Genomic DNA, 13,800 nt, shown 5'->3' with positions numbered 1-13,800 from the left:
AAGCGATTCGAGAGATGGCCCTAAACTGAACTTTTCCGAAATTTTGTGTGGGAGGTACCCGAAGTAGTGGACCGATTGAGTCCATATTGAAACCTTTTCTAAGTCTGGTACACATTTCAGGATGTGCAAAGTATGGACCAAATCGGTAACTCCCTTCAAGAGTTATCGTGCTCACAAATTTTCCGAACATTTTCGAACTTTTGTGTGGGAGGTACCGGAAGGAGTGGACCGAACTTAAACTAAGTTTGGGCAAAATATTACGAAAGCCAAATTTTGAACCGAATCGGTTCATCCGTTCGAGAGTTATCGTGCGCTCCAGACAGACGGACATTGCTCAATCGACTCCAAATTGTCTGAAACACATTTCGTCCAAACATACGATGAGGCACATTTTGCCCGTATGAAAGTGTATATACCCTCGTTAGCATAAATGCTGAGGGTATAAACACATATACCCCCATTATTATAAGTCTTCTTTTGTTATAGTTTCGATTTACCGAACAGATTTAAGCGTACCGGTTAACTTAAAGTTAAAAGTGATGATTGAATTTCAAGGAGGAGCTTCTTGTCATTAACTTTCAATGTGAAATTTATATTTTTAATGCCTCAAAATTAGTTTATTTTGCATTTTCAAATCCATCAGATAGTAAAATAACACATGTAATAAGGGCCCGTAATGTGTGTTCCCGTACTTTTTTAATGGCAAAAATAGTAAAAGAGTGAACTATGAAAAATGAGATACACATATAGCTTTATTCAAAAAGTGCGGGAACGGAAAAATATAAAAAACTGGAACTAATGTCAAAATGGACCAACCAGCCAATCAGAAGGTGGCAACCATGTTACTATTTTATAACGCTCAAAAAATTTTTAAATAGATTTTAAACAGACATGCCCAACATGTATTGATTCGTAAAAATATTTGTTCTACAAAGCAGAGTTGTTTTGAAAAGTTTTACAAAGTCCTTGGTCACACTAGATGGTTTCATTGAAACAATTTCATGAAATCCAGGGTTCCTAGGTGGATTTCCATGCTAGAGTAAAATCATGAAGTTGCTTTAGTGAGGAACTCGATTTAAGAATCCCTAAAAGTTTCAATGAAATCACTCTAGTGTGACCTTCGACAAAGGAAATAAATGTAAAATGAAACAAGTAAGAAAAGCGTTAAGTTCGGTCGGGCCGAACTTTTTATACCCTCCACCACAAATTTCAGCCATTTCGGTGGATTAATGTGGCCACAAGCTTCAAAATACCGAAATTCGGAAGGTACCGTTCTATGGGGGCTATATGATGGCGTGGACCTATACCTACAAATATCTGGGGGAAAGTTTTATACGCCTAAAGAAGACTAAATACCAAATTTCAGCCATATCGGTGTGATAATGAGGCTAAAACGTTCAAAATATCGAAAATTGGGAGATATTGTATTATGGGGGCTATATCAACACGTGGACCTATATAAACATTTTATGGTAGAAATGTTTCTTAGCCTCTGGAAACACAAAATACAAAGTTACAACCGATTTTTTGGTCAAATGGGTCTAATACATTCAAAATATATTAAAATGACGCGTACTTTATATGGGGCCTTATATGGGGGCTATACCAAAACGTGGACCTATATAACCCAACTTTGGTAGGAATATTTTCTGGCCTCTGGAGACACAAAGTACCAAATTACAACCAATTCGGTGGTAAAATGGGCCAAATATCTTAAAAATTCCTTAAAACGACGACGCGTCACGCGTCATTTTGTATGGGGGCTATACGAAAGCGTGGACCTACATAGCCCGCTTTCAATACCAAAAGTCCTACGTAAATATAACATATTTTCCCAAAATTTCATCAACCTACGTCAATCCGTTCGGACGCTAGAGTGATTTCCACAGACGGACAGACGGACAGACAGACGGACGGACATGGCTATATCGATGTAGATTTGCACGCTGATCAAGAATATATATACTTTGTGGGGTCTACAATGATTATTTCGAGTAGTTACAAACGTAGTGACAAACTTAATATACCCCCATCCTATGGTGGAGGGTATAAAAATTATAGAGGAAATATTTTTAATTTAAAATTTTCATTGAACTCCTGTTCCAGGCGTCCCGACAACTGCAAAAACAGTTGTAAAATTTTGAATGAAAATCGTCGATTTCTTTTTGTTTTCCGTTCACATATTTTGTTTTTGTTCATATTCTTTTGTTTTCAACACATTTCAATTATTATCTCACTTATTTTTACAAAAACGTCAAAAATTTGTCTTCCCTACTGTCAGTGAAAAAATGATGGACAGCTGCGAAACAAACGACAAATGTATGTATGTGTTAGTAAATCAGAGTTGTATTTGAAGACAAACTGTCTGGTGTAAACGGTAAAAAGTTGGTACAAATTTGTACAAACTTTTGGGTTATCGAACAGACCTATAGACGAATGCTTTTAGATAAAAAAGCATTTCGACCAGGTAGTGGCATCGACATATTTGTAATGCTATTTCAAAATTTTCTTTATGTTGTTGGCGAAATTACAACAAAAATATTTTTTTATAAAGGGATTTGACACTAGTCTGTTCCTTTACTTTTGAAAGTGGTAAAACCGGCAAATGTAGTAAAAGTTGTAAACTGCTCCCATATGAATTGTTTGGTGTCTGAAGTAAAGGAACGCTTTTCGAGTAAAAAGTGGTAAAACTTGAAGATTCTTGCACGTAAAGTAAAGGAACGCTTTTCGAGTTACAAGTGATAAAACTTGAAGATTCTTGCACGTAAAGGAACAGAGCTTTCATATTCGAACAGCTGGTGTGATACCACTCCCTTGGTAATTGTGCCATGTATAACAGCTATACCTAATTTAAGTCGTGACGTACAAAAATATTCACCTACCTACCACAACAACGGTCTCTGAGCGTCCGTATTACCCAAATACGTTGAATCCGAAATCCCATTTCAAACACAAAATCCGCGACCAAAACTTATTTAATTGTTTTTATTCGTAAAATAAATAATTTTCTCTTGCAATGAATTGTATTTCATGTTTTGTTATGCTTTTGTTTTTAAATTATAAAACACACACATACATACATACAATAACATATCGTACGTTCTGTTAAAGTTGAAAATGTTCAACTTAGAAAAAGTATACGCTCGACGTATTTCGGTAGTTCTCATAAGAATACATGTGTTCTACTTTTTTCACCACACACGCCCATGGTAGAACAAGAAAAGGTAGCAGCAATACCCAGCTGACTGAACTGGGTTGTAGTGTTAGTGTCAAATTCCATTCGACATTTTATGTATTTATTTCTATGTTCGATGTATATTAAGGATATATATTTTTGAAGAACAAATTTATTCATCAGAAAAAAAAACTATTACCCATAAAGACGGCTTCATATCATTGACATGTAACCATGTCTAACTAAAACATCGCTTATAGAGGCGGTACAATATTTGTTAATATGTGTGGTATTTTGTTAAACTTGAAAAGAATAAAGCCCTAATAAACATGTGCTTTTTTGTTTTCAAAAGCAAATGATTGAAACATCTTCTCTTTTTTCAATGAATTACCAGCGACCCGAAACATTTTTGCAAGTATTCTACTTTCTGCGAGAAATTATGCATTTAGTGGAATGATATGGAAACATTCAAATTGAAAATCAAACGAGTTTTCATTCATGTTTTCCAAAATATTCAATCAAATGTGAAAAAATATTAGTTTTTTAAATTCCAATAATTTATAGACATTTCCTTGTTTTGTTTACATTTACGTTGACACTAAAGAGCAGTACACATTGTCAGTTTTGAATGACGATTTTTTGCAATTATCGATAACTGTCCAACCGTCCAGCAACCACAAAATATTTTGTGGTTGCATGATGAATGACAAAAATGAACGGCCACACTAGCAAGCAACAACAAAGCTGTCATTCAAAACTGACAATGTGTACCCAGCTTAAGGTTTACAAACAAAAACAAATTCCTTTGTGGTTGTTGTTCGAGTTGTATTTGTTGTAGTATTTACTTTACCTTGTATTTGTTCTACCATGACACACGCCCTGGGAATACGGTCGTATTTAGGCATAGCAGTAAAAATGAATGGTTCGTAAAATTTTACAAGAACCAAATTTTGAACGTATGTATACATATGTATTAGTACGAAGAGTTCGTGTGACAGGCAAGCATTTTTACAAAAACAGGCTGTTATAACCCATGCAAAATTTTTTTTTTTTGAATCAACGCGACATCACTTTTCTATTTTAAAGATATCACATTATGTAAAGCACCCTTAAGTTAACAACCACTTTGTAATCACATTTTAAGAAGAAGAAGAAGCATTTTATCAAAGCCAAACGACAAACGTGAGAAGCAATTTTCATTTTGAAGAAAATCAAATAAATGGATAATAAATAAATAAAATCAAATAAAAATAGTGTCAAAGTGAAGAGAAATAATCGTTTTACTGCAGTGAATAGAAAGATTAAAGAAAACACTAGGCATTTTAAGGAAAATAATGAAATAAATTGTGTGTGTCTAGAAATTAATTTCATCACATTTTGAGGAGGAAGAAGAAGAAGAAGCTATCAAAGAAGAAGAAGAAGCTAATCAAAAATATCAAAAATACACATACATACATACAAACATTGGGATCAACTCATTCCGATGAGACAACAATAGTGTCTTTCATCTTCTGTTTCATTGAACGAGAGAAAATCCCAAATATTTTCTCTCTCACATATTCAAAAAATACACATACATACAAACATTGGGGTCAATGTTTTTGATGCTTTTGTTATTGCAAAACATGATGTTTTGTTTGATTTGTCAAAAATTGTAAACAACGAACAAAAGTAAGTACAAAAGTAATCACAAATAATTGGTCTGTTCCAGAACTATTTTACTATTTTCTCCGATAACATAGCAAATATTTAAGTCCCTTTGATATTCAACAAATCTAAGAAATCTGTTTTCATTCTTTCTTTTAAGAAGAATTAAGAATTTAGACTCTTAAATAAAACCATTTTTAATGCAAAAATTGGGATTTTCCTGTTTTAAAGAAAGTTGATTCACAAAAAAATGGTACTTATAAATTTTAAAGCAAGTATATTTTTTAAATGAAAATTTTGTTTTGCTTTCTTTTTCAGTTGTACGACTTGGAATTTATACACGTTGGACATTGGATCGATCCAACGTATGGATCATTTCATAACAACATCCATTGGTGTTGCAAAGTTGAAGTAAATCCCATTGGTGTCAAAAATCAAATCAACTACAAAATAAAAACAACACAATGGGTAGGAAATGTTGTATTGCTGGTTGCACATCCACATCACGCTTACCGGAACATCATGGAGTGACCTATCATTCATTTCCAGCAGGTGAGGGTTATTAACGTGTTTTTTGTTGTGGAAAATGATTAAATTTTGTTCTATTTTCAGATGAAAACACACGTTCAATATGGATTAAGAATACGAAAATAAGTCTGGAGAAGCAAATCACCAAAAGTACTTTGGTGTGTTCCAGACACTTCCGTAGAGCTGATTTCCAACCACAACGTAGTGGCAAATATTTATTGAAACAAAAAGTGTTTCCCACTGTCTTTCCATGGGGAAAAATCGATGCTGCTCAAATTGAGGAAGATTTGGAATTTCTAAATACAGCAGGGCCTAGTTTGCCGCCAACTGCAGTGCTCACTCCTTCGGCCGATAATGTGGATGAGGATACCAAAGCTACTGTTGCCGCCACAGTGGCCCAGATAATGGCCCAAACTGCAGAATTAAATGCAGCAGCTGCAGCATTGAAAAATGAAAAAGCAGCCGAAAATCTAGATGATTCTGGGCAAGATTTGGTAGGAGCAACAGCTTCACCAGGTGTCAAATATGAACCAGTTTCTTCTTTCAATCCTGGAGCTCGTTTGGAGGCCCAAGATTTTGAGGGCGTTTGGCATACGGCACGCATAGTGGAGGTGGACAATGATGATCGTGAGGTATTGATTAAATTCGAAAAGACGGGAAAAGTAAAATCGACCATGGTCGGTACAGAGGAATGGATTCCAATGAATTCTTCACGTTTGCGTCAGAAGATATCGACAAAACCCATTCCCGTGTTTACTTTGGAAGAGAAATGTTTAGCTCGTTGGACTGGGCCTCGAAAATTCCCCGGTACTGTAAAGAAAATCTTGGGAAATGACACATATGAGGTTCTGTTCGATGATGGTTATGTGAAAAATGTTCGAGCCATTCATATGACTAAGATTGTGAATAAAGCAGAAGTTCAGGAGCCCCTGGCAGTAGCACTGCCCGAAGCAGGTGGAGAAACTGTGCAGCCATCACCTTCAACACCCCTGCCAGCAGCATCAACGGTATCGCCGGGTGTTAAACGCCCCTCTAGCGGTCCATCGGATGGCTCAAAGCCAAAGAAACGGGCTGCAAGTGCTGGCCGCAAAGATTGGCCTTTGTTAGATTTATCCAAATTGGATATTGGTAGGTTATTAAGATAAAAATTAACAGAATTTTGAGGTAATATGTTATTGTTTTTTTAGCTTCTTTAAATCTTCCTGAAATACCCAAAGATGGTGAATGGACCTGTCATTGGGTCAATGATCAACCAATTGGCCGTGAAGGCTTCTTGGTGGTGGGCGAGCACCGTAAACCCACCGTTATTGTTGAAGATTGGCGTCTTCCCGCCGGTTGGATAAAACACATGTACCAACGTTCCAATGTTTTGGGCAAATGGGATGTCATACTTGTTAGCCCCAGCGGAAAACGTTTTCGTTCTAAAGCAGATCTTAAAACTTTCTTGGAAGAACAAGGCCTGGTATATAATCCTGATATTTATGACTTTAGTATACATCGTCGTCGAGCTAAAGATATTAATTGTTATGTCTACACACCGGGCTATGTACCACAACAACCAGTCAAACCCAAGTCAGCATTGAATTTTGATGTTCCATTGGAAACTAAGCCATTACCCATTTTGGAACCTCTACGGCCATCAGCACCATCACCATATATGGAAACACCTGTGGCCGAGCCATTGCCACCAATTGAACTATTGACATCAACCGCCAGTTCAGCGGCAGAAGATAAAAGTGTTACCCAGGTGGAGGCTGAAGTACCAAAACAACTTTTGGAATCGGCAGAAGCTAGTTCAACACCAACGCCCAGCAATACCCCCACTGTGGATGTGAAGGAGGAGGTGGTGGGTTCGTTAGCTGGTGGAGAAACAACTATCACCGCAACCGCACCAGCAGGGGTTGCTGCGGAACCACCACTCCCTCAAGTTGAAGATGGTTATGGTAAGTTATATTTTGTATATTTTTTTGTGGAGAGTGAGTCTCCAGACTCCCCAATGAGTCTCCAGACTCCCCAACGAGTCTCTATGGATATAAATCTTCTTAGGAAATTTCATATCGATAAAAATATTTTCTTTAGGTAGATGCTCTACTAATAATGTCTCCAAACGGCAGAAGGCCTTCTAATAAAATCTTCGAACCATAAATGGGAATCTTAAGAAGTCTCCTATTGACATAAGTCCATCTTAAGAAGTTTCCTATTGATAAAATACCTTAATAGAAATTTCTTTAACTACAAAGAACCCCCAAACGGGATAGTTAATTCTCTACAGTTCTCCTAACTATAACAGTCTCCTATCGAAAGAAAGTCCTTACCTATTATGGCTTATTAGGAAGTCTCCTGTCGACAGTAGATGTTCTAAGAAACTCCCCAACGACAAAGGAAGGATGTCACCCATTGGTATACGGTCTTCGTAGGAAGACTTCAATCGAAGAAATTCCCTCTCAAAAACTCTCCTAACGACAAAATAAAGTATTTTAATTATACAAGGTCCTTTTATGAGGATTTCTATTACCAAAATATCTTCAATTAATTGATGAGCTTTTTACGAAGTCTCCAATCGCTTAAATTTATTCTCAAAAACTCTCCTAATGAAATTTTTTTCTTAAAAAGTCTTCTTTTGATAGAAAGCCATCTTATGAAGACTTTCGTCCTTTTGAGGAACTCTCCAATCGGGAGAGAATATTCCAAAAAACTCCTCTGGAAACAAAGGGACTCTTACGTTATTAGAAATTCTTCCAACGACGATATTAATTTATTTTTAATTAATTCAATAATTTTCAAAAACTCTCCTAACCAAAAATTTGTACTATCGAAACAAGGTCTTCCTATAAGCGATTTTTAGGAAGTCTCCAATCCACTCTTGTAACCAAAAAGGCCTTCTTAGGGAGTCTCCTATTGATATAAGGTTATCGTAGAAAGTCTCCAATCGATGAAATTCCTTCTCAATAAATTTGTCTAACGAAAAAAGTTATAAAGTATTTTGTTTTCTTATGACGACTCCTATCGAAAGAAGGCCTTACTAAAATGTCTCCAATTTATTGACTAACTTCTCTTAAAGTCTCCAATCGACAGAATTCCTTCTCAGAATCTATCTTAACGTATTAAGATCAACTAAGAAAGTTTTCTATTGAAATATGGCCCTCTTCTGAAGTCTCCAATCGAAAGATTCCTTCCTTAAATATCTCCTACTGATTTAAGGACTTCTTAAAATAAGGACCAAATACATTCTTAGGATGTTTCCTATTGGTATAAAGTAATCTTAGGAAGTAAGAAACTCTCCAAACGACAAAAGATCTTTTAATAAAGTCTGTCATTAAAAGATGAAGTCACCTATCGAATGGAGGTCTCCCAAAAAATATCTTATTGATTGAAGGCCTTTTTAGAAAGTCTCCACTCTGCAGAATAAAATCTAGGAAACTCTTCTAATGAAAAATTCATTCTTAAGTAGTCTCCAATTTCTATAATGCCATCTTATGAGGTCTCCAATTGGAAGAATTCCTTCTCAGAAACTCTCCAATTGGCAATAGTTGTTATAATCGAAGTAGGTCCTTATTAAATGTCTCCAATTAATTCTAAGAAACTCTCCAGAGAGATTCATAGGAAGTCTAAATGTCCAATTGGAAGGATTAAAGGTAACCTTAGGAAGTCTCCAATCGAAAGAATTCTTTCTCAGTATCTTAACGGATTAAAATTAATTAAGAGATTTTTTTATTGAAGTATGGCCCTCTTCTGAAGTCTCCAATCGAAAAAATTCCTTACTTCAATGTCTCCTATTGATTCAAGGGCTTCTTAGATAGTATCCACTCCGCAGTATAACTTGCAGAACAGTCTTCTAATGGAAAAATACATTCTCAAGAAGTCCTCCACCTTAGGAAGTCTCCAATCGCCAAAATTTCTCCTCAGAAACTCTTCTAACGACGACTATAAGGTTTTCTAATAATGTCTTCTGCCTATGACTGAAGACCTTCCTAAAAAGTCTCCTATTGATAGATATTATACTTAGAATGTCTCCAATCGGCAGATATCTGATAAGAAATTCTCATAACGACAAAAACCCCTCCCAGGTAATCTCCATTTGTTTCAAAAGTATCCTATCGATAAACGACCTTATTAAGAAGTCTCCTAATGGCGAATAATGCTCCTACGAGGTCTCCATTCGACTTTTCTAATGACGAAAAATACACTTATAAAGTCTTTTATAACCTATATGATCCCTTTTGAAGTATTTTAAGTCTTTCCTAAAATGTCTCCTACTAATTGAAGCGCTTCTTAGGAAGTCTCCAATCGTCAAAAACTTTTCTAAGAAACTTTTCCATCGAAAAAAAGATATTGCTTTGAATTCTCCTATTGATATAAGGTCATCGTAGGAAGTCTCCAATTGCCATATTTTTTCTGAAACTCTTAACGACAAAATACTTCTTAAGACACCTTCTATTAACTGTAAGACCCTATTATGAAGTATCATTTCGAAAAAAGTCTTCCTAAAATGTCTCCACTTAATTGAATAGCTTCTTAGTAAGTCTCCAATCGGCATAAAACCTTCATAAAAAGTATCCTAATGTTAGATTCTCTACTTAGGAAGTCTCCACTAGAAATAATATCTTTTAAGAAGGAAGAAAGAAGTCACCAATTGATTTAATCTTTACAAATGCCCTATCGATAAAATACTTTATTAGAAAGTATCCTAACCTCAAAAGATATTTTTATATATTCTCCAATCCTTCTCAAAAACTATCCAAAGGAAAAACGATCTTCTTAGAAACCCTTGCATAAACTAGAAACTTCTCTTATGAAGCCTTCTATCAAAAGAAGGCCCTCCTATACTTTGGAGACATTCCAAAATCCCTTCTTAACAAATCCATTTTTACCTTTTTTACAGCTCTAATTGGTGGCCTAAAGGTTCAAATTGTTGATAATCTATTCCGCTGTCCCGAAGAAGGATGTTCGAAAAATTTCCGCAAGGAAAATCATTTGCAGATCCACGTCAAACATTATCACTTGAATTTGGCTAAGTAAGTTCGAAAGTTAGAGTAAAAAACTATAGCTAATCTTTAAAATTTTTATTTTTCTTTAGATTACTCGGTTCTTGTCCCAAAATGCAAGAATTGGCTGAAAAACGTACACGTCCCTCGAGCCATGATGCAGTCGAACCGGTACCAAAGAATCAAATACCCAATCAACAATTCTTTGCAAAATTGCATCAACAAGATTTGGAACAGACTCGAGCACATCGCCGTAGCATTGGTGCATTGAAGTCGTCACATCAAATGGACGCAACTGAAGCTACAGCTGATGGAGAAATAAAAACAGAACCTGTTGAGCAAAATAGTCAGGCAGAAATAAATACAAGCACTTCGGGGGCAAATAATTCGACATTGGACAGTTCATTTACCTCAACGGCCGCGGATGATTCACTGGGTAATATTGAAGCACTATCGAAGAAATCAAGATTTTCACCATCCAAGCGTACACCTGGAGCAAGGAAAAGTAATCGTCAACGTACCACAAGGAAATATTTGACGGCAGCCCAAGCTACTGCTAGTCGTTCAATGCAACAACAAAATACTTCACATGGATCTGCCACTGCACCACCAACAACGGCGGATTCCAGCTTCAGTGGTGTAGCAGATTTTGAAGAAACTCGCCACTCCTTTAATGCCACACCGGACATTAATAAAGACAGCAAAAAACGTAAATCAAATTTGGGCAATACACCTCTGAGCAGTGTAGAATCTCCCATAACAGCCGATTCGGGTTCAAGTTCTTTGCAACCCATGTCGCATACAGATGGCACAGAAACCGCCGCCACACAACAATACATTAAAGAAAATGGTGAAATTATAAAAATTGTACGCATGCGTCAAGAAGAAATTATCAATTGTCTGTGTAAATATGGCGAAGAAGATGGTTTAATGATTCAATGTGAATTGTGTTTGTGTTGGCAACATGGACCATGTCATGGTATTGAAGTGGAGTCACAAGTACCGGATAAATATGTTTGCTATATATGTCGTAATCCCGAGAAGGGACGTTATTCAATGCAATTTAAACATGATCAAGATTGGTTGTATGAGGGTAAATTACCTGCAGCCAATTATCACACACAAAATACAGCGTTAATGAACAAACGAGCAGATTATTTGAAAAAGTCTCATGTTTTGACTGGCAACCTTTTGGAATTAAAGAATTTCATGCATTCCCTTAAGGTTAAAATCAATATTGCCAATAATAAATGTCATCCGAAGTTGTATTTATGGGCCACAAAATGGGATGATGATGTGGAAATTAAAAATGAAATAAAAACCGAGATGATAGATGAGGAAAAACCAATGGAAATGGACTCAAAACTTTGTTTGACACCAACTTCAAAGAAGGTGAAAAGTGAACCTGTTACACCAGTTAGGCCTCCCGTGCCCAATATACCACAACCTGAGGCGCCCATTGATCCCGTGGAGTGTCAACAACGTTTGCAGGAACACATTAAAATACAACAGAATTTGGCAATGCAACGTCTCAATGATATAGAAACGGCTTTAGATGGTAAGAAAGGAAATATAAATAGATATTAAATTCAAAATAATATTTAACAATTACTTTTTATTTTCCAGCCCTGGAACAAGAACATGATCTACCCGATTTACATGATGCCGATTTGGGCACCACCAAAGATGTTTTGGCTTCGTTCATCAAAGAATTGGATACCGTCAAACTAATTGCCAAACTAAATGCTTTGGAACACACCAAAATGGCTCTCAAAAATACAGCTGTTGCAGCTGTTTAAGTTTTGTAAAAAAAACAAAACGTATTTTTTATTTATGTATACTTTACACAAAATTCGTTTTAGTTATTTCTTTTAAAAAAGGATATTTTAGGCTCTTGTTTTTTAGATTTGTTTGAATAAGAATTTGAATAAAATTGATAATGTATATTACACAAAATATAAAAAAGCTATTCAATAGGAGGGAGTTTGAGTAAGCAGCACCAGAATTCATGCGTTACATAGAAGAAATAAAACAGTGGCTATTATCAAAGCACTGCATTTTTGCGTAAATGGGCGCAAAAATACCTACTGAGTGGAAAGTTTTTATAATTAAACCAGCCCCCCTATTCAGTAACTTTTTAACAACTTTACTCATTGTTTATTTTACAACAATTTCATTTGTTTGTTTTGTAGTTGTCGATAAAAGTTACAGAATTCCTATACAGGAGTGGATTTTTTAAACATTCTTTAAAGGCTCGTAGACAAGCGTGGATTTTTTACAACAATATTTTTAAGGCTCCTAGACAAGCGTGGATTTTTTAAACAATATTTTTAAGGCTCCTAGACAAGCGTGGATTTTTTAAACAATATTTTTAAGGCTCCTAGACAAGCGTGGATTTTTTAAACAATATTTTTAAGGCTCCTAGACAAGCGTGGATTTTTTAAACAATATTTTTAAGGCTCCTAGACAAGCGTGGATTTTTTAAACAATATTTTTAAGGCTCCTAGACAAGCGTGGATTTTTTAAACAATATTTTTAAGGCTCCTAGACAAGCGTGGATTTTTTAAACAATATTTTTAAGGCTCCTAGACAAGCGTGGATTTTTTAAACAATATTTTTAAGGCTCCTAGACAAGCGTGGATTTTTTAAACAATATTTTTAAGGCTCCTAGACAAGCGTGGATTTTTTAAACAATATTTTTAAGGCTCCTAGACAAGCGTGGATTTTTTAAACAATATTTTTAAGGCTCCTAGACAAGCGTGGATTTTTTAAACAATATTTTTAAGGCTCCTAGACAAGCGTGGATTTTTTAAACAATATTTTTAAGGCTCCTGGACAAGCGTGGATTTTTTAAACAATATTTTTAAGGCTCCTAGACAAGCGTGGATTTTTTAAACAATATTTTTAAGGCTCCTAGACAAGCGTGGATTTTTTAAACAATATTTTTAAGGCTCCTAGACAAGCGTGGATTTTTTAAACAATATTTTTAAGGCTCCTAGACAAGCGTGGATTTTTTAAACAATATTTTTAAGGCTCCTAGACAAGCGTGGATTTTTTAAACAATATTTTTAAGGCTCCTAGACAAGCGTGGATTTTTTAAACAATATTTTTAAGGCTCCTAGACAAGCGTGGATTTTTTAAACAATATTTTTAAGGCTCCTAGACAAGCGTGGATTTTTTAAACAATATTTTTAAGGCTCCTAGACAAGCGTGGATTTTTTAAACAATATTTTTAAGGCTCCTAGACAAGCGTGGATTTTTTAAACAATATTTTTAAGGCTCCTAGACAAGCGTGGATTTTTTAAACAATATTTTTAAGGCTCCTAGACAAGCGTGGATTTTTTAAACAATATTTTTAAGGCTCCTAGACAAGCGTGGATTTTTTAAACAATATTTTTAAGGCTCCTAGACAAGCGTGGATTTTTTAAACAATATTTTTAAGGCTCCTAGACAAGCGTGGATTTT

General features: G+C 35.5%; 1 protein-coding gene across 2 annotated transcripts; it reads left to right on the top strand.

Moving 5' to 3' along the window:
- Positions 1 to 4,294: 4,294 nt before the first annotated feature.
- On the top strand, positions 4,295 to 12,506 carry MBD-R2 (PHD finger protein MBD-R2). 2 transcript variants are annotated; one of them, XM_073974226.1, is made up of 7 exons: positions 4,295 to 4,846; positions 5,141 to 5,374; positions 5,435 to 6,478; positions 6,538 to 7,293; positions 10,233 to 10,365; positions 10,428 to 11,893; positions 11,962 to 12,506. In XM_073974226.1, exons 2-7 carry the CDS (start codon positions 5,287 to 5,289, stop codon positions 12,132 to 12,134), a joined length of 3,660 nt encoding a protein of 1,219 aa, XP_073830327.1. In that variant the 5' UTR covers positions 4,295 to 4,846; positions 5,141 to 5,286; the 3' UTR covers positions 12,135 to 12,506. The 2 variants fall into 2 exon arrangements, with proteins under 2 accessions (XP_073830327.1, XP_073830331.1); XM_073974230.1 differs by having other exon boundaries at positions 4,325 to 5,075.
- The last annotated feature ends 1,294 nt before the right edge of the window (positions 12,507 to 13,800 follow it).

The sequence above is a fragment of the Musca autumnalis genome, unplaced genomic scaffold (assembly GCF_047663935.1).
Source record: "Musca autumnalis isolate F117 unplaced genomic scaffold, ASM4766393v1 scaffold_1, whole genome shotgun sequence".
In the NCBI taxonomy this organism is placed as follows: domain Eukaryota; kingdom Metazoa; phylum Arthropoda; class Insecta; order Diptera; family Muscidae; genus Musca; species Musca autumnalis.
Note: the sequence above shows the minus strand (reverse complement) of the source record. Positions and strands in the feature narration are given on the sequence as shown.

Coding starts and splice junctions, on each gene's coding strand:
- MBD-R2 (XM_073974226.1), top strand. CDS start 5,287: ATGGGTAGGAAATGTTGTATTGCTGGTTGCACATCCACATCACGCTTA. Junction 5,375..5,434: donor CTATCATTCATTTCCAGCAG/GTGAGGGTTATT, acceptor TTCTATTTTCAG/ATGAAAACACACGTTCAATA. Junction 6,479..6,537: donor TTTATCCAAATTGGATATTG/GTAGGTTATTAA, acceptor TTGTTTTTTTAG/CTTCTTTAAATCTTCCTGAA.